Genomic DNA, 24,500 nt, shown 5'->3' with positions numbered 1-24,500 from the left:
CATGGACTGATCATTTCCCTCTTTAAGGAAATATATTAAATAATCGCAACAAACATCCGCCCATGATTTGAAAAAGATCATCATAACTTTATATAATTTGCGTATGATAAACAATTTTAATTAATTCGTAAAACCGAATAATAGATCTTCAATAATAAATTTGGTTTTTATTTATAATTTATTCTCTCTATATTGAATTTTAAAACTTTAATAACATTTTATAACATATGATTATTACATATTATTCGTAAAGTTATGATAATTTGAATTCTTGCCATTTTAGGACTTTATTTTACATTGTAATAATGGATCAATATGTTCCATTTAAGCAACAAAATATGTGCTAGCTAAATTCTCTTTATTTACAATTTATAACAGATGTTGATCTAAAAATGCCCATGACGTGTAATTACTGATTTATATGTGTCACTGATAGTGAAATCTCGTGTATTGATGACCTCGCATGCTTCGCATTAGCGTCGCTGTGTGATAACAAATCGACACGCTAAAAGCACCAAGTAATCTGGTCGGGAAAAGGTACGTGTTTATTCTACAAATCATAGAAGATAAAATTTTTCAGCCATTAATAAATGACATGAGCAGAATATACTGCTGGATATCTGTGTTAAAATCATTACAAAGCAAATGTATCGAATACATTATCTATTTCTACTGTGTACATAATCTTGCAGTCTATATACAACATAATAAAATAGTATTTGCTTTTATTAAATCAGAAGTTTTACTCAAAGAATAATTTATGGATATGCATCAATGCAATATTAATATATAAATATTTAAAAATATCTATATTTTATCCTTTTTTTCAGCTGTAAAGAGAGTTGCCTCCAGTTAAATTATCTCCTGCATAAAAGAATTTCAGGAAGGAATGTTAAATAGGATGTTAACTTAATCGACGTAAATTTGAGGATGTCGATTCGACATCGTTTCGACATCGATCGACAAGTCATTTCTCGCTGGGTATATCAAACGCTATTAATCTCTCTAATTTCTCTCTTTTATCTGTTGTTTTGTTATTATACGCGAATAATGCCGATTTGCAATAATGATGACATGTTATTCTTGCGTAGTACAATTGTAGAAATCATGATTATATCAAGGATACGATAATCATAATTTTCGTAATTATGCCGTGCTCATATATACCGTTGCAAATCAACAAAACACGTTGTAAAAGCTCTTTGTCGAAAACGAGCGTTATTCCCGATTACGTCGAACGTTGTTCATCGTCCGAAACAATGAACGGCGTGATTTGGAGCAGGACGCAGAAGACTTTCGTGCCAATTTCCAGCGTGCCGGAGTTTGCCATGATGCAACAAGAACGTCTTAGACAAAGTCGAGCACTGGAAACCCACAATTTTCAATTGCAGAACGTGACTCTAACATATTTACAGGTACACTTTCATGAAGCTCTAATGGCTAAGTTTTTGAACAGTTTCTTTCCCCTGAATTTCCTACGCGCTCGCGATATACACTTCTCTCATTACAATTAATATCCAATAATTCATAATACGGAATAATACGATAATCTTATTTAGAAAATCTTCGTATAATAAAAAGTCTGTACATCTAAAGTTATATATTAAATGTATAAACTTTATCCGTAACTTTATTGTAACAATTTATTGTAATAGGAATTTTTAGTAAAGTATAATTAGATAATTAGTCGATTCAACATCGTTTCGATATCGATTGACGAGTCATTTCTCGTTGCGACGTAGATCACGTATCTTGGATCAAGTAACGAGAGAAGTGCAGTATTTTTAACGTGGTCGCTATGGTAATACAAGAGGGAAAAATTCTTCTATATTTCAGGAAACAATACTAAATTATTTACTATTCTTACAATTTAATAATTTATTTGATAATTACAAACTAGTATAAACTAACAGCGAAGCCTAAGTGATAATTTTATTATGTATTGTAGGAACCGCCTTTTCTCGAATTTTACGATGAAGATACGAAAATCACAGGACTCTGCGGTGAACTGTGGAATCTTCTTTCTGAAAAATTGAATTTTACGTAAGATTAAACTCTAATCAAACCATAATTTATTGTATTATGAGATTAATTGTTGGCATAGTTTAACGGTAGACAATGTAGTCAAAGAATTCTTCATATTCTTATTAGATTACAGCTAGTGAGGTCAAATAAAACCTTGTACGTATTTGAGAAAAACCAATCCGCGTTGAAGCATGGATTATTAAGTATAATAATGCGCAATGAAACCAACGTGATACCAAAAGTCAATTTTGCGAATCCTTTACGTGTAGCTTTTGATTTCACAACGCCTTTATGGACGAACAGGTATATTAAATTTTAAGTGCTGTGCTCCACGACGATTTTACAGGTGATATCTTCTAAACTGCTAAATAAGAAAGAAACAATGCACTTTAAAAAGGGATTTTTTTAACAACGCATAAATTTTATTTTTACACAGATTGCTATAATAATCTTAGAATAATTTTACAGCCAGCGATTATACACTGCACATGAGATAGTACATGACAGCACATGGATGGCGAAAGTATTCTCTTGGAAAATATGGTGCTTTGTATTGATTATGTATCTACTATTGAGCGTGTGCAGTTTTTGGTCACAAACTATTCTCGCACGAATCAGAAATAATTGCAGACGCTCGACTATCGGCGATCATATTTTTTATAACTTTGGAATGATCTGCAATCAAAGTATGAATGATTGAATGTCTCATTCTATTCTTTAACCGTAAACATTGCTAAATTAAAAGATAATGCAGATACTATTATACATAATCACATTCATAAATATTGTGTAATATCTTTTAGTATATATTGTACAAAAATTTTTATCTCCTTAGAATTCACGTGATTTGGAAGACAGAGTTTCAATTGTATGAATTGTAATTATTTCGAGAGAAAGTTAATATTATTTTGCAATAATACAAAAGTGACATGTTATAATCGCTTTATCGAAATAAAATAATATTTAATCGTGTAACAATGAAACATAATTAATTCAAATAATAATTGTAACAGACTCCATTCCCAATGTACTTGTTGGAAGATCAAGGATATTAGAAATATCGCTGGGCCTCTTTTGTTCTATATTGTACATGGCGTTTGGAGCTTTATTATTCGTTTACATGACAAAAAATATTAGCTTTCTACCGCCATTCAATGATCTGGACTCTCTCCGGACCAAAACTTCATATAAAGTTGTTTCTTTGAAAGGATCCATTGGCGAAGTCGTATTTACGGTATTAATAAATACGTTTGATATAATTTGTTTTATTGTACGTTAGATTAATTTAGAATTTATTAACCCTCGAATTACGTTAAATATATAAGTATAGATAATTTATATATTGGCTATTTTAAAAATGTATAGATAATGCCTCAGCAACACTTTGTGCTGCTAAAGACCGCACAACGCGTCGTCATTGCATCAACAGACGAGGAAATGTTTAAATTGGCATGTCTAAAAGGTGAAAAGAAGTATGTAGTATTCCAAGGTGAAGACGAGTTTAGGACAAAAGGTCGAATTGTATGTCACGTGATACCAGTTGGACAACCCTACCTTAAGATGTGGATGTCTTCCGGCATTGCAAGGAATTTTAAATACAAAAGGTCCATCGACATCGGGTAAAACAATTTGGTCGATTACAAATTATAATGCAATCGTACATAATACTAACGTATTACGTGAATAAGTAATTATTATATACAGGATACTCAGAATAAAGGAAGTTGGACTGTGGAATGTATTAATGGATCGTTGGCTAATAGAGAAGAATCAAGACAATATGAACGTGTCGTACGCGATTGAGATAAATCAAGTGATTTTTATAATTTTAATTATGTGTTGTGGAACAATAATAGCATTCATAATTTTAATAATTGAAAAAATCGTTTATGCTTACAAGCTATCGTAATTTTTCGTTTATGTTATGTCACTAATTTATTTAATGTTGTACACTTCATTTACTTAAAAGATTTGCCAGCAGGTATTTAACTCGAGAATTCTGCAAACTCCGTATTTATATCATAAGTACATAAAACCACAATATAAATACTGTAAGAATTGAAATTGTAATAATTGTAATATAATTAACAATAAGTTTTAAGCGAATAATATTAAAATAAAAACTTATAACTTATATTAAAACTCATCAAATTTTCAAACTCTGTAACAAGACCGACATTTTATATTTCTGAAAGTATTCGATTAAAAAAACAATTGTAAAAGATTACGAAACATGGAACAATTATCTAAATGTACCTAGGTACTAAAATAGCATATGAATAATTAGTTTTTCTTTGACAGATTTATTGCTAGGAGATAAGGTAATCTGATGATGGTTTGAACGGCATTGAGCTATTCTATTCTAATTAAAATGATTAGCGAATTAGATGAATACAAATACATTAATTGTCTGATATACATCAACTGACAAAAAGGACTGATCTACTCGCCATCGATCCTTAACAATAACGTAATTTCTGTCCATTAGATGATATCCATCCATTAAAGAGAAAAATAGTAAATCGCATTTTGCGTACGCCGCTGGAAACTGCAATCTATCTGTTCTCATTCGTCTGCATCCTACGTAGAACCATCGGCGCAGAATTAGTCGAACGAGGAAGAAGTCCACGAGGGATGGCTACGCGATTTGTTCTAACAGTCGCAGTTTTTCAGCTCACGATATGGGATTGTTGCGCCGTGAATGGGATAATCTGGCGCAAGCGACAGCAGGAATTCGTGCAGTTGTTCAGCATCCCGGAATTCGCCGCTCTTCAAAGGGAGAATCTGGCTAAACACCGGGCAATAGAGATGCAGAACATGAGGGGAGAAGTGGTGAAAGCTGTGTATTACGAGGTGCCAACACGTGGTCTTGAAGAGATCAACGTATAGCTTTTCTTCCGCGCGAGATGTTGTAGAAATTTCTCAAGGGGTCGTATTCTGAATCCTCTTTTATCGATAAAAGAGGGTTCAGAATAGCCAAGAGCTTAATGGCCAATTGTTGACAATTCTCCGTATTACCTAATACTGTTATAATCACCGAATGATCATGACTATTTCTTATACTTGTAGGAAAAGAATATGGTAATGTTTCACGACAATGATACAAAACTCGACGGTATTATCGGCGACCTGTGGCATCTTCTCGAGGATTATCTCAATTTTACGTACGTTACGGCGAATATTTTCTCTCCGATATGCGATTGAACAGCAGCACTTTTTACGTAATAACGCACACTTTGAAATTTTACACTGCGCACTCGTTCATTTCGTGCGCGAGGGGGTGTGTTGATTACAAGTGAAAGTATTACATTGCTCAGATTCATCCCGATAAAAACCACCGACCGAAATTTTGGCGAGAGGCTGGAAAACGGTAGTCAAAATGGTCTGATCGGTATGCTCGCGAGAAACGAAGCGCAGGTAGTTATGAGAAGTGCATTTTATCCAGCTTACCTAGACGTCGTGGACTATACAACACCTCTCTGGGAAAGCAAGTGAGTTTACCCGTTGTTCTCGACTTAATAATATAAATTGCAATCAGGAAACTGTTTACCCGTGACTCGTGTCGACATTATTAGTCGAGGGTAATTCCCTTCCTGTTAGCAAAAATTAGAAACGGGCCGAGAATCTTTTTATTTGCAATATATAACTATTATTACTTGATTGATGATATAAGACTAATAAAGTATAAATAAGGAATGTAAGATCCATACAAGTGTAAGTACAAATAGGCTAAACATTTAGCATAGAATGAAGCTAAGCTTAGAATTGTTAAATTTAGATTTCAAATACAAGTAAACTAAGTAAATAAAGCAATTAGAAATACTAGTCACAACGTGCAAGGATGAAAATAGGGAGGATGGAAATAAGCATGCAAGAATGAATGAGTTAAGAACATATTGTAAACGAAGTCCACTTCTTGGCTGTAAGCTGAAGTTAATAAATTACTAACTATTACTTGATTGATGTTTTAGGTTTCATATTTATGTTCGACCAGAATGGCTGTCCGATAATACATGGATATTTACACTCTTTTCGTGGCAAATGTGGTTGTATATACTGTCTTTGTTCGCCATCTTAAGCTGCGTCGGCTATTATCTGCAGAAAGTACCGATGGACAAGCCCAAACACAAAAGAGAAGACTTCAGAAATTTCAGTCTAGGCGATCATGTTTTCTATTCGTTCACCATAATGAGCGCGCGAGGTGCATAATACAATTGAGGAAGAAATTAAGTGAAGGCGCATTCGTGAATAATTAATAAAAATTTGTCAGTTCTTATTTTCAATGAAATAGAGCGAAGAAAAATGCCCGTTTCTTTCGAAATGTTAACTAAGCATTTCACGATTGAGATTACTATGAGATGAAATAATCTGCGCTCTTTTTACAGGCCACATACCTGACGCTTATTACAACAAATTCAAGATCTTGTCGATATCGAAGAGTATTTTCGCATGGCTAATACTGTTAGCCTTTAGTTCTCATCTTATATACATCATGACAAATAAAAAAATGGAGTTGCCGTTTAAGGATATAGAATCTCTTATTAACAATACGAAATATGTCTTATTAGCGGACCGTGGCACCTTTCTCTACAATTATCTTAAAGTACCTAAACCCAAAAGCCAAATATTACTTATACGTACACGTATCTTTTTCCTACTACTTTCAGAGAGTAAAAATAACATTTTAATGATTTATATTTTACACTAAAATTATGCCAACGTTCTCTTCCGTAATTTAGAATAGCAGTTTTATAATCAAAGCAAAATAAAGAAAAGATAATATTGAGAATTGCTCTTAATTCTTTTGTACAACGTCTACGAAGAAAACACTAAAACAGACACTAATTTGCGACTTATTATTTTAGCAAAAATATGGAGCCAGGATCGGCAATCATCCGTTTGCGCGTGTGCGTTTCATAGAGATCGCGGAGGATATGCACAATGAGATTTGCAACAACATGAAGAAATACGCGATGTTTGAGATCGAGGACCAATTTATGGCGATGAACAGAAACGGCTGCCCGCTTCGAGCCACGGGCAATTACAATCACACCTGGATAACGTTCGCACTCCAAAAGAACTATCGCTATAAGAAGACCATTAATTCCGCGTGCGTGTCGCATTAATTTATTATTTCAGACGTTATTATCTGAAAAATTGCATCGCTGTCTCATTTTTCCAGACTCATCAAATTCAAAGAAGTCGGATTACTGGATGGTCTTGAGGACCGTTGGTTTAATATCAGATTGGATCATATGGAACGGGAAATATTCAAAATGGTCGATTTCCACCAAGTCAATCTGATCTTTCTAATACTGAGCTACGGGGTGCTGATATCACTTGTGATACTCGTTCTGGAAAATATAACGTATTATTACAATATGAAGATTGCACGCAGATAATAACATTTCGATTTGCACCAAGTCTATCTGATCTTTCTAATAGGCTTGTTATACAATACGACGTATATCACTTGTGATACACGTTCTGGAAAATATGACGTATTATCACAATACGAAGATTGCACGCAGATAATAGCATTTCGAAAATATTTAAAAGGAAAAATATGACTGACATTCAAATCTCATATTAACTTTTTAAAAATTATAACATCTTCGGCAAAATCTCTTGTGTCTCTTTATAGTTAACTTCTTCTATTTCTTTATAACTGATATGATAATTTCTTTATGTTTGTAATATACGAATAACATTATGGTTTGTATAAAAACATGTAAAACACTTAATTATCAGTGAATTGTATTTGTATCGAAAATTACGACGCACGTAAAATGGATTTCGATCGATCAACACTCGCATTACTTTAGTGGTGACATGTGCCACCAAAGCATAAAGTAGTCAAAGCGTGATGACATTTCGTTTTGTAGCGATAACGACTAAAATAGATTAGTCACAGTGGATTACGTAAACGTAATATAAAATCCAATATGGGACATTTCTTACGATTTGATAGCGTTAAAAAGTAAACGTACTAAATACATATCTACTTTTATGGTGGTTTTATTTAGTCGTTATTTATTTTATTTTGTTAGATTTAAAATATACTTTGCATTGTTTTTTCGTATATTTATCTATTCAGAAAAATACACAAGTAGATACAGGAATAAAAAAATAATCCAAGGACGCAGGTGAAACAAGATCTTATCTAAAGTAACGTGATGATACATTTCTTTTTTCATCTAATCATTGAAATCAATCCGATCGTGACAAATGCTTCCTTTCTTTAATACCGGTTATAAAATGTCCACGGACACACAAGAAAATTTCAAATCGCTCTAACCCAATAAGTAATAATCCTGTAAATCTTTGTAAAACGTTTAACAGCGCATCTATGCAAAACAAGTATTGCTTTTGGCTATATTATATAGAACTTTGCCATCACCCGAGACAATGAACGGTGTAATTTGGAGCAGAAAACAGAAGACTTTTGTACCAATTTCCAGCGTGCCGATTTATGCCACGATGCAAGAAGAACGCCTCAGACAGAATCGAGCACTCGAGATTCACAATTTTCAATTACAGAACTTAACTGTGACATCTTTCCAGGTATGCTCTTATAAAACAGCAAAACCCATAAGAAAAATAATTAGATATTTAATAATATAATACTAAATGAATACCAGCAAAGTTATAGATTTTAAGTTTAATTGGGATTTCTTTATGATGACAAATGATACTATGAAAAATACCTACTTGTACATTGGAAAAACATTAAATAGATGTTATTTGAGTAGTGATGCATTAAAAATTGTAATTTGAGTTGGATGATAATTTCGTTGATTATATATATTTTAGGAGCCGCATTTCTTTCAGTTCTACGATAATAATACGAAGGTTACGGGACTCTGCGGGGAAATATGGAACCTACTTTCCGAATCGCTAAACTTCACGTAAGACCGCACTCGGATTGCGAGAAGAAATTGTGTTATAAGATCAACATTAGCCCAGCTAATGGCGTGAAGTAACCAAAAAATATCACATTAGGTTGCAGCCAGTGAAAGTAAACGTAGACGGCATGGGCACGTCAGAAAAAGATTCGACTTATAAAAACGGATTGTTGGCAATTATTTTTCGCAACGAAACTGTCGCGATACCAAAAGTAGAAACATTTAGCCGGCGACTTATAGCTGCCGACTTTTCAATACCTTTTTGGATAAACAGGTCAACTTAAATCGCCAAATTTTTAAAATTCGATTATTTAACATTGATTCAATATATAATAGTAGGTACTTTAATATCGATTAAATCACGCATAGCCATATGTGACGATTCTGAAATAATTTTGTAGAAATCAGTTATATATTCATCGCGAAATGATGTATGACAATATATGGATGGTAAAAATTTTCTCTTGGAAAATATGGTGTATTATACTGATTATGTATATGCTACTGAGTCTATGCACTTTTCTGACACAGAATGTTCGCATACAAAATGAAGATAATTATAAAAACGTGTCTTTCAGCGAACACTTATTTTATAACTTTGGAAGCCTCTGCAATCAAGGTACGTGTGAATGAATAATCGATTAGAATGTTTCATTATTGTTCGTTTTCATTAAGGAACGAAATAAACGCATTATAAGACAAATGTACCACATATATATGATGATAAAATAAAATAGCAATTAATTTGGATAGGCTATGTTCCTCAATACTTTAATGGGAAATCGAGAATACTGGAAGTGTCACTGGGCTTTTTTTGTTCTATAATATGTATGTCATTTAGTGCTCTATTATTTATTTATATAACGAAAAGTATTTTCATACCACCATTTGATAGTTTCGAGTCTTTGGTGGCTAATACTAAATACAGTGTTGTCAGTCTAAAAGGTTCAACTGGAGCTATCGCGTTTAAGGTACATATATTGACATATACTGTATCGACATAATTTATCTCAATTCTCGTGTAAAAACTGTATATAACTATAAAAAGTAAATGCCTAATATGTAAACAATTTCATAGATTATAATTAATGTAGCTTCGTTAGAGATTTGAGGCTTTTTGTGCATAAAACTGAAATAACTAAATGCTCGACATTTAAATGCATTTATAGATACTTGATGTGGAACCAATTAAACAAGCAAGGACGATGAACCGTTTGATAACAGCGTCATCAATTGAGGACATGCATAAAATGGCATGTTCCTCGAAGAAAAAGAAATATGCCATATATCAAGGCGAAGACATGCATAAAGTGAATGGGAATATTAGATGTCACTTGACTGACACTGGAAAACCTTTCAGTAAAATATGGGTATCTTCCGGTATGGCGAAGAACTTTAAGTACAAAAAATCCATCGATCTGGGGTAAAAAATATTTCAGTAAAATAATATATTCTAGATAAACTATTTTGGGAATTATAAAAATCAGCAACAAATGCTTTTAAATCAATTTAATCTGTAGATGTAAAATTTCTATCAAAAGGTTTCATTTAATTTACAGCACAAATATCTGTAATTAAAATAAAAACCATTTAAATAGAGGAAGATTCTTATATGTTTTTATATTTTTATAGTAATTAGATTGCAGTTTTTTTAAATTCTAACCGTGTTGATAATAGATTTTCAGAAAAAAAATGATAAAGTCAAACAATCAATTAAATACTGGAAAGAGTTTTACTAAAACAAATAATTAGCACAATTTTCAAAATATTTTATAATAGGATACTCGATATTCATCTTTTTATAAATAATTAAGATGTGTATATATTCATCAATAGAGTTTCTCTTTACCAACAAATTGAGATTATAATTGCATTTCATGTACTAATAATTTTGACAAATAGGATACTTAAATTAATGGAAGTTGGATTATTGGACCTCTTAAAGGATCGTTGGTTGGAAAAGAGAATTAAACAGAATTACGACGATGACAAGACACCACAGGCAATTGAAATACATCAAGTTTCTTTAATAATCGCTGTGATGTGCTGTGGGATGATTGCCGCTCTCATTATTCTCATAATCGAGAAAATTGTATTTGCTTATAAATTAAAGAAATTGTAATTATTTCTATTTATATCGCATCGTGAATATATTCTATGGGTTCACGTGTAAGTAGTAATTTAATTGCATTAGAAAATTGCTAAACTACAATCAATTTCGTATTGATATTCTAAAACTGTAGTAATGATTTCTTGATTACCAAAGCTGAAATAACTTTGGGAAAGTAATGCAGGTACTAATGCAAACTTTGTTGGAATATAAAACTAAATTATTGCATAAAGTACGATATATTTTATACCTCATAACGTCATACAAATAAACGTCACTTAAAACAACTTACATATACATTGTGGATTCACGAAGGTTGTGCGCTCGTCACATCCTTCGGTGTGTCCTTTGGCGTGACTTCCGTTAGCGTAGCTTCTACGGGATGCGGTTCGGTTGGCTCGGGTTCCTTTTTCGGAAGAACATATGTGCCTTCCGCTACGTCCGTCGATGTCATCCAGGATGGTATAATCTTAGCATGAATTCGCCATTCGCCATACTCGTTAGCTAAATGCTTCTCGAATACTATGTATTCTAATACGTCTTTCCGCAGAATTTCGCTGCCTTGTATGAGACGGCCAAACCTATCGTAAATTGCTAAAATCTGTAAACGAAGAGGGAAATGTTACGTAGTCGTTTCGCGCCGTTAGAAAGAATTAATTACAGGGAACTGAACCTGCTGCGTGTGGAACCGGACAGTGAGTTGTGCGAAAACGTTTTCTTTTGTTAGTACAGACGTAGTCCTTGCGTGCACGAGACGGGCCGGCTCTAAAGACTCTAGGAACTTCCAATGTACGGTTTTGTTCATCATGTTGTGTGTTATTTTCTTTAAAAAGATGCAAGAAAGAAACGTAAGTGGCACAATTATAAGATGTAACGTGTATTTTAAATTAACAAGAACACGAAATATATCTTGAACTTACAGGATAGACCAGTTCTGTAACATATTTTAATAGCTCCTGTCTGTTCTTGCTGTAAAAAGATTGACTTGCTTAGTGACATCGCTAGAAATAAGTAAAAGAGGCACGCGCTATGTATCAATTGCTAGTAATGCCTTTATACAGGGTATTCGAAAAGAATGGGACTCTCTCCGGAAGTACACACTTTCGCGGAAAATGGCCCGAATAAAAGTTGCGTACTTCTGGAGATAACAGGGCGGTCCCGTTCTTTTCGAATACCCCGTACACAACTTAGGCGTGTGCAATTGTAAAAGGTACAAAAACGTCATTTCTCTCTTACGCGGCCAGAGCTTCGTGTGCCTTCTGATAGATCTCCAAGGCCTCCTCCAGAAAAAATGATGTCTTGAACGTGTCGTCAAACGACTTGATTTTTCTGAGGGCCATTAAAGATTTGCCCTTCTTCTCCATAAACGTATACTTTTGCTTCACTCCCTACGTTTCAATTACAGAACAAATGACTAAAGAGCGACACTCCGTGTTGTATTTTAAGCCTAGCAAAGCATTATTACGTACATCTCGTACCTAAATTAGATAAAAAAAATTTAAGCGGAGAGCGCGTACCTCCTTGGTGATGACAGAAAACTTTCCGTCTCCCTCTGGAGCAACGTAAGACTCGAAAATTGTCGAAGTATTGCTGATGTACGCCGGTCTCTCCTGCCAAGGTTTCTGCGGCAGGAAACCATGCTCTTTCATACGCGATCGTATCTGTTCCTTGGTCATATTGGTAGGATCGTCTTCCTCCTTGTCAAACTTTGGGAGCTCTACTTTAATAACTTTTTGCCTCCTTTCCTTCTTCCATCTTGGATCCCAGTGCTTCCTTATGTAGCGTACTTGCGCAGAGTTGTTGGGGCAATTAACAGCAGCGACCAACACCGGTAGATTGTCCTGAAAGAGATTTCCAGCCGCTTGAACGTCCATTTGGATAAATAAAATTCCCACAAACAGATTTAACGTCGCCAGGAGTATAAAACCGACGATGTGTAGTTTTTTTAAATAAAAACATCGGCCAGTGTAGGTCGTTTTTAAAAAACTACTAATATCGAATAAAATTCTCTACATATAAACGTTATATATTCCCGATGAATTTTGTTAACTTGAAATACCGGCTTAAAGGCGACTTATTTAAGCCGAGTTAATTCCAGGAAAGCGGAGCAAACGTCGCGTACCTGCAACAATTTTCCGTAGGTAAATATCGGAGCTGCACGTCTCAACAGCATTTTCGACAATTTCGCTGTTGGAGAACTGCAGAGAGGAAGAAACGACCATTCGAGTCACCACGATATTTTCGTTCAATCTCGCGTTTCTGCCTCGCGCTCGCGTTTCAGGTTATGTCAGGCAGCCATAGACACAGCGGGGAGTAGAGTTGCTGCCCGAGCCAGGTGCAGCGCAATCGCACCTTTTCCAAGTCGAACGCGGCCGCGTTTGTTCCCACGGCGATTAAACGGCCGGTTTTATCGACGTTGATCGCTGGTGTCGATCCAGCGTTGCATATTTACGTTCGCCGACGAAACTGTTACGGCGACGAGCAGTTGGCTACAATAATTGAACGATAAATTCAGCAACAAGGGAACGGACGTGTTTCTCTGTACTTTTGCACTCGACTCGGGCCCCAAAATCCAACGACGTGCGTCTTCTAGAGTTCACGTGTGTTCCAGGACCAACGAGCGAGGTAACGTGCCGAATCGGCTTGTGTATAGATAAACTTTGAGTTAAACATCCACGTTTCCGCAGCGATGCTGCGAACGGCATGATTTTTCAGCCGGACGAGAAGGAGACCCCCGAACAACGTAGGAATTATTTGCAAAGCAAGAACTGACGCCGCCAATGTTGCATAGAACAGGACACCGCTTCTGTAGCAAATCCGCACTTTATTGGGTAAAGATTCAATTAGGTAAACGCAAAGTATTGAAGCTAATACGGCAGATTAACAGATGTTATTTAATGCCCGTGTAAATTTCTCCCTTCAGGAAACATTTGTCGCAGAACCGTGTCTGTCACGATGCATACCACAACCGACTCTAAGCTAAACGCTGACGTAAGTACCGTGCACGGAACTAAGAGGCCCATGGACGACGGCGAGGAGAACGAAGCCAAGATACAAAAGACGGAGGCAGAAGTGGTAGAAACGACAGAGACAGAAACGGCGCAAGCGACGGGGACGGAAGCGGTGCAAAGAGTCAAGAGGAGGAATTGCGCCATGCTGTTGGGCTACGTTGGTAAAGACTATTACGGCATGCAGAGAAATCCTGGTATGAAAACTATCGAGGAAGACTTGGTCGCCGCCTTACTGAAGGCAAACTTGATCACCGCACAACAGTTTGAGAATGTACGTGCGATTCATTTCCAAAGAGCTGCACGCACGGACAAAGGAGTATCTGCAATTAGGCAGATTGTCTCGCTGAAGCTGCGTAAGATGAATATTTCAACTGCTAATCTAGCATATATCTTTATCGGTCTAATATTGCATCAGTATTAGACCGATATTGTTATTACATTTCTTTAAAGTGTGGTCTACAATGGCAGTAGGAGTAGTGGATTAAAGAAGTAGGCGTTAGACATAGGCTGTAGGATTAAGGTCCCTTTACGCCCGAGTGTCTACAATGGCGTAGAGTAAGGATTATAATGAGCCAATCAGTGTTAACCAATGTTATTACACAAATGTTACCGTTGTTGGTGTATATGGATGTGCGAAGAATTGGATTTGTGTTATTTATATTATTATGGAGTCAGCTCTTGACTCTTCAATGGCGTATTATGCAAACGAAGAGATCTATCGGTCGGAGGTGGTGGGTTCGGCCTGTGAACAGGCGCAAACGAGATCAGGGTTTCAACTTTAACCTATTTCGTGAACTGATTATCAGTGGCTGAGAGTAAGGGAGTAGGTTGTACGAAATGGAATTGAACCATTTTGCTTACAGCCTTACTCTACGCCTACTACACCGGAAACACGAGCTTACTCCGACGTCTTACAGCCTTAATCCACTACTCCTACTGCCATTGTAGACCACGCTTAATATTGGCCAATGCACTGCCAATATGAATCCAATATTATATCATTATTATTTCAACAGCCAACTTCAATCACAAATCTTTATTTAATCCCAAATTTTAATTATACGAATGCTTATTCTGTTACGTTATAAATGTTAAACTTTGTTGCAGCGGATAATACTGATAAGACGGTGATAAATGAATTCTTACCTGACGTAATCCGAGTATTCGGAATAAAGCGAGTGACAAAGGGTTTCAACAGTAAAAATCAGTGTGATGCGCGTACTTACAGATACATCATTCCTTCCTTTGCATTTGCACCCGAAGATCAGAGCTTGTTAAAACTTGGGGAGGAAGTCAACGAAGACGAGAGAATGAAACAGTTGGCGATTATTGATGAAAAACCATACACCGAGTACAAATTATCTCCGGAATGTTTAAATAGATTAAATTCGATTTTAAAGCTTATGGAAGGTTCGCACAACTTTCATAACTTCACGTCGAAAGTGTAAGTCGATGACAATTCGAAACAACGTACTTTCATTTCAGTATGTAAAATTGAAGCGTATTCTGTTTCATTCAGGAGACCATTAGATCCACGTGCGCAACGCTACATAATAAGTTTCTGCTGCCCAGAAACGTTCGTTGCGAACGGCATAGAATTCGCGGTGTTGGAAGTTAAAGGGCAAAGCTTTATGTTGCATCAAATCAGAAAAATGGTCGCAACTGTAGTCGCAATTGCGAGAAACATGGTGCCCGAGGAGACAATCAATGACGCGTTCAAGACAATGGATAAGATGGACATAGCGCTTGCACCCAGTTTAGGATTGTGTCTGTGTCATGTAAGACAATTTGATAGCGCGTATACTCCGCACATGTAAAATTATTTAAGATTAATTTTTATTAAAAGAAAAATTGTTAATACAATAACTAATATTAAACTTATAATCTCTTGTGTCAGATTAATATTAAATTTTCTAAGGAATTATGAAACAGATTAATATATTAACAGGTGCATTACGATAATTATGGTAAACGATATGGCACAGACGGTCTCCACGAAACGTTAGATTGGAAAGAGTGCGAAGAGGAAGTAGAAAAGTTTCAGAAGGCATACATTTTGCAGCATATGGTGGACACCGAAATTTCAGAACAAACGTATCCTTTCTAAAGACACCTCTGTAATAAACCTTTCTATTCATATGAATACCTTAACTTATATTACAGGACGTTAAAATGGCTGATTGGTCTTCCTTTTTATTCGTTTGCTAATAGAGATGTACTTGTGGATGATGATGTACCTGCGGAGGATAAAGAACAAGAGATTGTATCTCATAATGCCTAGATATAAAGTACACGGCTCCGTCTCTGTATCAAATATGTACATTAAGAATTAAAGAGTTTTTAAATTATCGCGAAAGTTGTCTCTATGCAGGATTAATTGTAAGTTTCCTGGCGGTTACAAAACTGAAGACGGTAGTGCTTTCGATGTCCTTCAGTCAAACATCCTGTTGTAAAATATAGATCGTCCCTGTCTCGCAAAGTTGTTTGAACCGAATTGAAAATGTATACGGTCGTCGTGTACTGTTATCCTCTCTCGATTTGTTTGTATTTTAGATACTTTTGCAGCGTGTAAGTCCGACAAGTTCTTTCCCTCATATGTGTACTTTCTACTACAAGCGCGAGGATGACGCGCGTGCTTTGCCTCTGCGTTGGGTAATTCCAGTCTCGCGCGATGCAGCATATTCAATGGATAATCGCAGTGAGTGACCGAGCGCCGAGATATAAGGAGGCGCGGATTGCACTGCTGGCACTTGGCGCACGGTGTGCTTCACCATGCGGATTGTTCAACAGATTCACATGATTGTTCACGGATTACTAATAATTCTTTTTGGTAAGCAAGAAACATATTGTGACGCCAACCTTGCAGTAAATAACCGCATCGCGATATCGATAAAAAGTGTTGTGATTGCAACTTTATAAGAAAATTTTGTACCACGATTTTCTCCCCCGAAGATCTTTTATTTATCAGTTAGATGTAGCGCAACGGAATATTACATAATTATTAAATAACATATTCTTTTGGATTATTGATAAAATAACATTGGTAAATTACTCGTGAAGATATTTAAAAATCTTGCAACTGTTTTTATTGGTTAACATTATTTCATGTTCGTCAGCGAGTTTCGATTCATTCCGACAATGTATTTCCACACGTTCCACAGTCACGAAATCACACAAATGCCGTAATATGCAACATTTAATTATTATTAAAAAGAAATCGAGTAATACTTGCAAGTTTTAATTTACCTAACTTACAAAAGTTTATTCGGCTTGCATATTTCCTTGATTAAATGATCTATACAATTTGTACAAAAATTTGGTAAAACTTGCATTTATTTATCACGCGTCTGTTGGAAAGAATTTTGCGTTATACTTTAATTGATATTTCGTGGCAATTGTATATTCGTAGATTCCAAGAAAATTCCGAAGTAATCTTAACCAGTTTCAGAAACCAGTTTAGTGACCTTGAACCCCAGCGTAGAAGAGTCTATCTCGCTTACATGTTTACTTACATTGAACAGATAATAAGTGAAGATGGTACACGGATACGTAACGCGTGTCTCTATCGCATTTATTGCAGTTTTCCCTAACGTTGTTAGCCGATATGATCAATCAATCCGTAATTGTTTTCTGTATTACAAAAGATACGAGCGTCGAACAGGATTCTTCTACACGTTACTGGGAAAAAAAACCTAATTAACACTCCTTGCTGAATAAAGTAATTTGACAAATGATTACAACCCAAGCACAATTACTCAACACGTAGAACAATAGGAATAGATAATTTAGAAAGTATGTTTGTTTCAATTTTACAGTCTGCATTAATTCTGGGTATACGCAAACTTATAATGATTGCGGGTAAGTATTAGCGCGTCCAAGTAACGCGATGCTCAGGTGTGCGTCAACTAATTCAATCATTTTAACCAGGCTAGAGAGATTTCGATGTCACAATGGAGAGTGTATAGCCGGCGAATTGTTATGCGATGGCAGACCAGACTGCAGGGATTCGTCCGACGAGACGGAGACCGAGTGCAAAAAGCCAGAGATTCTGTGTCCCGTTTACGCCTTCCGCTGTAAGTACGGTGGTTGCATAAACGGGGACAGCGTGTGCAACGGCGTCCGGGACTGCGTCGACAACAGCGACGAAACGCAGCCCCAGTGCGCAAGGAACTCGACGAGCTACCAAACGGAAAGACCTACCCGCTATTGTAAAGGAGATGAGTTCACGTGCAACAACAACCAGTGCATTAGCCAAATCGACGTGTGTGACGGGACTCGAAATTGTGCGGACGGCTCCGACGAAAGATCTGAATTATGCAGCCGGTTCCAGTGAGCTTCTTTTATAGACGCCTAGAACACGATTCATACACGGAGGAAATTTTCTCTTGTTAAAATTTACCCTGAAAATCACGTAATCGTGGGACAACATGGCATTTTGAAGACCTTTACCAGAGTTTTTTCAAGTATTACCATACATTCTACTAGTGAAATGTATGTATAAAGGAATTCCTCTACTAAAGCATAATTACTAGTACAATGTATGGTAAAATTTCAAAAAACTCTCATGAAATTGTTCGAAATGCTATGTTGTCCCACGATTACATGATTTTCAGGATAAATTTTAAGGAAAAAATTCTCTCCCTGTAGTTGTACATTGACGAAGCAACTGATACGAGCAGTAAACGTCTACCGATTTGTTCGCAGGTGTCCTTCGACAACCTTTCGCTGCGCCTACGGAGCTTGTATCGACGGTGATCTACAGTGCAACGGAGTAGCCAATTGCGCAGACAGCTCGGACGAGGATCCGGGATTGTGTAGAACTACATGGCCGTCAGTCCTGCCGACGGTGCGACCGACATCGGGAACTCGGCCGACACCAGGAACTCAACCGACTCCTACGCAAAGACCTCCTTTCGTGACACCTAGCGCGAACGCTTGCAGAGCGCCTCCGCAACCGCAGAACGGCCGCTGGAAGTTACATCGGTCGCAGTGCCCAGACGGAGAGGACTGTACCGTTTCTGAGGGAACGGAGCTGGGACTAGGATCTCATCTCGTCTACTCTTGTAATTCGGGATATAAAATAAGAGGCTCGACCGACGTCAGCTGCAGTTTCGAGGGAAAATGGCTGAATATACCAGTTTGCACAGGTATTAAACAAATGATCGTGCGTTTTTTAAGTATTGAACTATTTTAGGGGGAAATACATGGACAAATGAGCGTGGATTCGTACATACTAGATATTTCAATCAAAGGAATCGTTGTTCGGAACGATGAGAATCATAATTATGTGTTAATTATTCGAAATGTTTGTTTGGTAGAAATACGCTGCAAAACTTTAGCCACATCGTCAGTCAGAGCCGAATGTACGTACGACGATGCATGGATATCGTGCAAATCTCCAGTTCCGCCAAAGACAAAAGCCGTATTGGCATGCGAAAACAGTTACCGGCCTGAAACTGATCAGCTGACCGGACAAAGAAAAAATGTGAGATGTAATGCAAACGGTCAATGGGAACCAGAGCCTATGCGATGTATTCCAGGTCCGCTCACGATAAATATTTACATTAACGACACTAAGCTTACGTTCCACACCACTTTTGATAGGAACAATAATACGTTTATTGAAGTTTTGGACGATAAAGTCATTATACACACGAATGCCAAAAATCCGAGTTATCCGAACATAGATGTTAGCGTACCAACGCCGAGCAATAATAGAGCGACGGATGACCCTTGGCAGTGGTCCTAAGATTATAAAAGAATGATAGTACAATTTTTAACGTCTTTATATAGTCGGCATGATACTCATATGCGTCGTTAGCCCCACTGAGATAATTCACACACCTAAGTTTCTACTTAAATTGCATTTTGAAATTGTTTCCCAAAGAACCAAGGCTTTAATGAAAGTATTAAGATATAACTTTTTATATATCGATGTATTTAACAAATTTTTATATTGTTAAGTTAAGTACACGCACATATACGTATGCACACACCGAATATATTTAATAAACTTTCACGTGACCTCGATATACCTATCTCAATCTCCCTCCCATCCAATTATCGCAATGACGCACGATAGAGTTACGGTTACTGTGAATTATCTCTTTCTTTCTTTCTTTTTCGTATAATCACGAGTGCCCAGTACGCTCTCGTGTTATCACGACGAGACGATTCCTCCAATCGAAATGTTTGTTGTAGTATGCGGCACTCTACCGTCCAACGTTATACCGACCATTGTAGGCGGTGTGCGACCGAATATCACGGAATTCCCGTGGCACGCCACGCTGTACCGCGACGATCTAGGCTCAAAGAAATTCTTCTGTGGAGCGTCTATCGTTCAGGAAAATCTCTTGATAACGGCGGCGCATTGCGTATACGACGAGAGAACCAGGCAGCCGGTCGATGCCAGCAAAATTTACATATTGACGGGGAACGTTTATCGCGATTACGATTATCCCTTTCACAATCCAAATCTCGTTAAGAGAAATCAGGTTTGCACATGCATGTAATACGATGTAAGCTAATCTGTATAAGATATTGTGGATCGAAATGTTCACGCATGCCTTCTTACAGGTGAAACAAATTTACATCGTACGCAATTATCTAGGACTCATAGGAAATTATCTCTGGGATATCGCGGTGCTACAACTCGCCACGCCGTTTGTACTGTCAGCTTGGTTGGTCCCCGTATGCATAGATACTTTAAGCGATAGTAGCGTGCTGGAAGCGGGCTCGTATGGAAAGGTAGCGGGATTCGGTAGAACCGCACTCGGCGACTCTAGCGCAATCCTGCAGGCCCTGACGGTGCCTGTAATTCCACTCAGCCAATGCAAATCTGCGAGCCAAAGTGTTAACACGGAACAATTTATCACCAACGATAAGTTTTGCGCAGGCTACACAAATGGTTGGTAAAAGTACAATTGAATTTCTTACGCTGCAATCTTTCTTTTACCAAATTTTACAGAAATGTATTTGTAAAACGTGTACAGCTACTTCAGGTTAAACAGATATTGTACAAGAAATGGTAACGAGGGAAGAGAAAGGAACAAACATTTCAGAATCATTATTTCGCGCAAAGACGCGAAAATTTGAAAGCTAACTTACGTGAGCATCGTGTGTTTCAGGTTCTTCCGTTTGCGACGGTGACAGCGGCGGCGGATTAGTCTTTAAAACTAATAATTTGTGGTACCTCCGAGGTATTGTTAGCGTTTCCCTCGGCACGATAAAGGAGGGTGGAAGTGCTCATTGTGACCACAACTTGTATTCCTTGTACACAGAAATATCCAGACATATTTCATGGATACAAGATGTAATTACAAAAATAGAACAAAATCAGACGCATGTATTGTGCTCAGAACAGTCTCAAACGAGATGTTCTTAAATTTATTGACGGAACCACCGATTTTTACGTGCAACCACCGAAAAAAACATTTATCTCGTGCCATGTAAATCTATATTACACTTGGTGAATTATCTATATTTTTTACTGAATGCGTAAGTGTGTGAAGTTGCAATTATGTTGAATGGAACGATTAAAGACTCGAGAGATAATTTCTTGCACGTGTGTGACAAACGAGATTAATTTTACAATTCTAGCTGCGCTTATTTTCTGGATTAAAAAATGCTCATTATTTTACAACATAAATGTAGGTAACCGACACAAGGAGTGGAATGGAGCAGAAATAGAAATTCAGTTATGTCATACATATTTTCTATTTCAACTTTCTATATGCCAAGGTACAAGACAGATTCGATAAAAAAAATCTTTACACATTACTTTTATACATAATGTACATTTAAATATATTTCCCGTTATGCAATAGAGCATTTCTAAAAAATGAGAGACGAACAACTCCGTAAAGTTATGGTACAGTATCATATAAATTCGCTATTGCAACTTACAAGCACTCAAGTTCCTTCAGTGACTTTTCTTTACCAGATGGTACAGCCGGTAGTGCAGCTACATCTTTGTCAGGTGAAACCAAACCTGTGTATATCATATATTCCATTATTTTGTATGAAATATGTATAATAATGAGTTTTACAATATTTACCTTCCATACGTAAGCCTTGCAAGCGTTGCTTCAATCTTTCAATCTCCAAATCCGAATCAGGAGCTACAGTGGAAACTTCTTCATCCTCGGCCAGCAATTCCGCCAATTCCCTCTCCAATTCGATATCGGAGTCCGAATTGCTCAATGTCTCCGACAAGACCGTATCTACCTCTTTTTTCTCTTCTAAAACCTGGTCATCGAATGGTAGATATTACTGCATTTCTTTATTATAATCACAATATTGTATTACAATACGTGTAACATGTATGGTCGCTTACCTCATTGATGTCGTCCATAACGTCTCTAACGCCGTACTCCGTTAGACCGTTTTGGCCGATCTTCTTCAATACATCGGACCCAGTTTTATAGGCAGACAGTACAGCAGAGTTGGAATGCGCGTCTTCAATGTTGGTGATGAGAACGCGCAGATTCGCAAGCGCCTGCGCGCGCTTTTCTATGGTCTTCTCCAGTTCCATTTTCCTCCTCAACCGCGTCTTTGCCATCTGACGCAACTCTTTCCCCAGGTACGACTTGGCCTCGTTAACAATATTGAGCTTCTCTTGCTCCATAAGCTCTATTTCCTTGATCAGCTCGTTTTCCTGTTTTGTCAGTTTATACATACCCTCGTCCACCTCGGTGATTTCATTCGCCGTTTGCACAGAGATCTTAACTAGTACTTCGCCGTTCGGATTGGAGCTCCTCTTAAAGGCCACCCTTTTCCTTCGTCTCAGCCACTCCAATGTTAATCTCACTGCGCCCTCGGAAATCTGCTTCTTCGTTTGGTTCCTGCAGTACTCCACTATCTCCGATATCGGGAACAGGACCTTATCCTTTCTAACTTGAGCGATGGAGAGGATGACGTCGCCTAACTCTCGCACGATCCGCAGGTGTATGTATCTGACTTCCGTGTTGTTGGTCTTCTGGCCTACGACGTAACTCTTCACCATGGAAAACGACCAGCTAATTGGCCTCTTCACAAATACGTCGATTGACCACGCCGTCCACGTTTCGCATGGCTCTTTCGTAAAGTCAGCCTCTTGAATTATCTCGTTATTTCTAGAAAATTGCATGAAATATACATAAAGCAAGATGTAGAAGAAAGTCCTCTGTTATGAGATAGGATACTAATAAGAGATAGCGGAGTTTCTGATAAATTAATAGGCATCATCAGTTGATTCCACCATGAATGTATCTTCAAGCGAAATCTAGTGGAAAAATCATTGTTAGATTGTGTAATCGTTGCGAAAGAAGATTAATGATTGAAAACCTGCTCCATCTCATATTAGAAACTTATCTCGTGACAGAGGACTTTCCTCTATAACATTGAAGTGTTAAATCTTTAACTGCGTCCCACATTTATTCTAGTATCCGACAAAGGCGTTTGATATATCAATTTAACAGTTGAACGGCTACCTTAGAAGCTCCTCGATCACCGTAGCCAGGCAGAGCGGCGCGCAGCCCTTTCGCTTGAAGGCCTGGTTCAAGTCGACGATGGAGAAGCTGCACTGCATGGTGTGCTTGAGCCACTCGTGTATCAGGTCGTTCCAGAACTTGTACTTGGAGATCCAGTCCTGCGGATTTGCGGACCTGCTGCGAAACGGCGAGAACAGCGCGCTCATCCTCTCCTCCTGGTTCCAGCATTCCGGCAGCTTTTCCGCCGGCAGCGGCGAACCGCCGACCGTCTTGCTGTCGATGCCGCTCATACTCGCGTCAATTGAATGAAGTCTCGCGAATTAACTCGAGTTGTAGAACATTGTCCGGATGCTATTTGGGGGGGGGGGGATTTTTCCCCTTTAGGGAAACTCCGTCAATCTGTTTGGCGTATTGTTCTCCGAGCTTTTCCCTTCTTCTTACTAGCTTCCTCGCGGTCTGTACTCCTCTAGATTATCTTCCTGACAGTTTTAACGAACCGGTATATCGCGCGCGACCTCGCCCAACCCTTTCTCCTTGCGGTGTCTACCGTTGGTTCCACGATTGTCCGGACGCGTTCTATCTTCACGCGCGCACACTTGCCGCCGATCTCGCTCCCATCCCCGTTGAGCTCGAGCTCGGTACTGACTCGGCAGGTTGCTAATGTTGCTATAAATAGAGATGTATATTATTCGCGCGATTGCACAATCGAATAAAGGAACCGTGGGTCCCTAAAACACGACGCGCAATAAACACGTGTCATCGTATTCTCCCGATTCATGCGATTACGGTTAAACAAGTGTACCTCAATTTGTGACTCCGACGCGACAGTCTGACAAATTAAAACGCTATTTTCTCCTCAGGATCGTTTGCGCTCTGTGGCGTGCATTTATTTGTTGTTGGCTGCTTCGAGATGCTTCCGCGAGCGACCAGAACTGAACTGTGAACTGTGAACGACGTGAACCAACGTCAACACCATGGT

At 37.7% G+C, this 24,500-nt stretch overlaps 6 protein-coding genes across 12 annotated transcripts; 4 read left to right on the top strand and 2 right to left on the bottom strand.

Annotated features, from left to right (window-relative positions):
- The first annotated feature begins 185 nt into the window (after positions 1 to 185).
- On the top strand, positions 186 to 4,149 carry LOC105563891. 4 transcript variants are annotated; one of them, XM_012015863.1, is made up of 9 exons: positions 186 to 537; positions 831 to 981; positions 1,092 to 1,415; positions 1,949 to 2,043; positions 2,152 to 2,328; positions 2,494 to 2,711; positions 3,039 to 3,295; positions 3,391 to 3,644; positions 3,730 to 4,149. In XM_012015863.1, the coding sequence occupies exons 2-9, from the start codon at positions 931 to 933 to the stop codon at positions 3,932 to 3,934; spliced, it is 1,581 nt and encodes a 526-aa protein (XP_011871253.1). In that variant the 5' UTR covers positions 186 to 537; positions 831 to 930; the 3' UTR covers positions 3,935 to 4,149. The 4 variants fall into 4 exon arrangements, with proteins under 4 accessions (XP_011871253.1, XP_011871254.1, XP_011871252.1 ...); XM_012015864.1 differs by having other exon boundaries at positions 186 to 981; positions 3,039 to 3,259; XM_012015862.1 differs by having other exon boundaries at positions 186 to 981.
- On the bottom strand, positions 1,854 to 13,305 carry LOC105563892 (probable 39S ribosomal protein L45, mitochondrial). 3 transcript variants are annotated; one of them, XM_012015867.1, is made up of 7 exons: positions 13,163 to 13,305; positions 12,558 to 12,881; positions 12,277 to 12,428; positions 11,961 to 12,009; positions 11,714 to 11,863; positions 11,333 to 11,641; positions 1,854 to 2,024 (listed from the first exon to the last, which is right to left on the bottom strand). In XM_012015867.1, exons 1-6 carry the CDS (start codon positions 13,211 to 13,213, stop codon positions 11,348 to 11,350), a joined length of 1,020 nt encoding a protein of 339 aa, XP_011871257.1. In that variant the 5' UTR covers positions 13,214 to 13,305; the 3' UTR covers positions 1,854 to 2,024; positions 11,333 to 11,347. The 3 variants fall into 3 exon arrangements, with proteins under 3 accessions (XP_011871257.1, XP_011871258.1, XP_011871256.1); XM_012015868.1 differs by lacking the exon at positions 1,854 to 2,024 and adding an exon at positions 10,937 to 11,029; XM_012015866.1 differs by lacking the exon at positions 1,854 to 2,024 and having other exon boundaries at positions 11,261 to 11,641; positions 13,163 to 13,304.
- On the top strand, positions 4,660 to 7,427 carry LOC105563917 (glutamate receptor 2-like). Its single transcript, XM_012015919.1, has 7 exons — positions 4,660 to 4,908; positions 5,095 to 5,189; positions 5,343 to 5,516; positions 5,997 to 6,226; positions 6,411 to 6,628; positions 6,891 to 7,135; positions 7,208 to 7,427. Exons 1-7 carry the CDS (start codon positions 4,660 to 4,662, stop codon positions 7,425 to 7,427), a joined length of 1,431 nt encoding a protein of 476 aa, XP_011871309.1.
- On the top strand, positions 7,956 to 21,614 carry LOC105563916. Its single transcript, XM_012015918.1, has 23 exons — positions 7,956 to 8,005; positions 8,412 to 8,589; positions 8,839 to 8,933; positions 9,028 to 9,204; positions 9,332 to 9,549; positions 9,684 to 9,901; positions 10,100 to 10,353; positions 10,833 to 11,028; positions 13,803 to 13,887; positions 13,964 to 14,404; positions 15,159 to 15,495; positions 15,571 to 15,829; positions 16,000 to 16,145; positions 16,215 to 16,314; positions 16,605 to 16,749; positions 16,780 to 16,881; positions 17,867 to 17,909; positions 17,979 to 18,380; positions 18,756 to 19,198; positions 19,370 to 19,793; positions 20,197 to 20,545; positions 20,628 to 20,958; positions 21,179 to 21,614. Exons 1-23 carry the CDS (start codon positions 7,971 to 7,973, stop codon positions 21,433 to 21,435), a joined length of 5,235 nt encoding a protein of 1,744 aa, XP_011871308.1. The 5' UTR covers positions 7,956 to 7,970; the 3' UTR covers positions 21,436 to 21,614.
- Positions 13,672 to 16,407, top strand: LOC105563893 (tRNA pseudouridine synthase A, mitochondrial-like). Of its 2 annotated transcripts, none has more exons than XM_012015869.1 (6): positions 13,672 to 13,887; positions 13,964 to 14,404; positions 15,159 to 15,495; positions 15,571 to 15,829; positions 16,000 to 16,145; positions 16,215 to 16,407. In XM_012015869.1, the coding sequence occupies exons 1-6, from the start codon at positions 13,821 to 13,823 to the stop codon at positions 16,330 to 16,332; spliced, it is 1,368 nt and encodes a 455-aa protein (XP_011871259.1). In that variant the 5' UTR covers positions 13,672 to 13,820; the 3' UTR covers positions 16,333 to 16,407. The 2 variants fall into 2 exon arrangements, with proteins under 2 accessions (XP_011871259.1, XP_011871260.1); XM_012015870.1 differs by having other exon boundaries at positions 13,809 to 13,871.
- Positions 21,615 to 21,751: 137 nt separating the features above from the next.
- Positions 21,752 to 24,491, bottom strand: LOC105563894 (charged multivesicular body protein 7). Its single transcript, XM_012015871.1, has 5 exons — positions 24,324 to 24,491; positions 23,522 to 24,187; positions 22,387 to 23,164; positions 22,109 to 22,298; positions 21,752 to 22,041 (listed from the first exon to the last, which is right to left on the bottom strand). Exons 2-5 carry the CDS (start codon positions 23,809 to 23,811, stop codon positions 21,953 to 21,955), a joined length of 1,347 nt encoding a protein of 448 aa, XP_011871261.1. The 5' UTR covers positions 23,812 to 24,187; positions 24,324 to 24,491; the 3' UTR covers positions 21,752 to 21,952.
- Between the last annotated feature and the right edge of the window lie 9 nt (positions 24,492 to 24,500).

This window comes from Vollenhovia emeryi, unplaced genomic scaffold (assembly GCF_000949405.1).
Source record: "Vollenhovia emeryi isolate VEMERY1.0 unplaced genomic scaffold, V.emery_V1.0 DF939170.1, whole genome shotgun sequence".
NCBI lineage: Eukaryota > Metazoa > Arthropoda > Insecta > Hymenoptera > Formicidae > Vollenhovia > Vollenhovia emeryi.
Note: the sequence above shows the minus strand (reverse complement) of the source record. Positions and strands in the feature narration are given on the sequence as shown.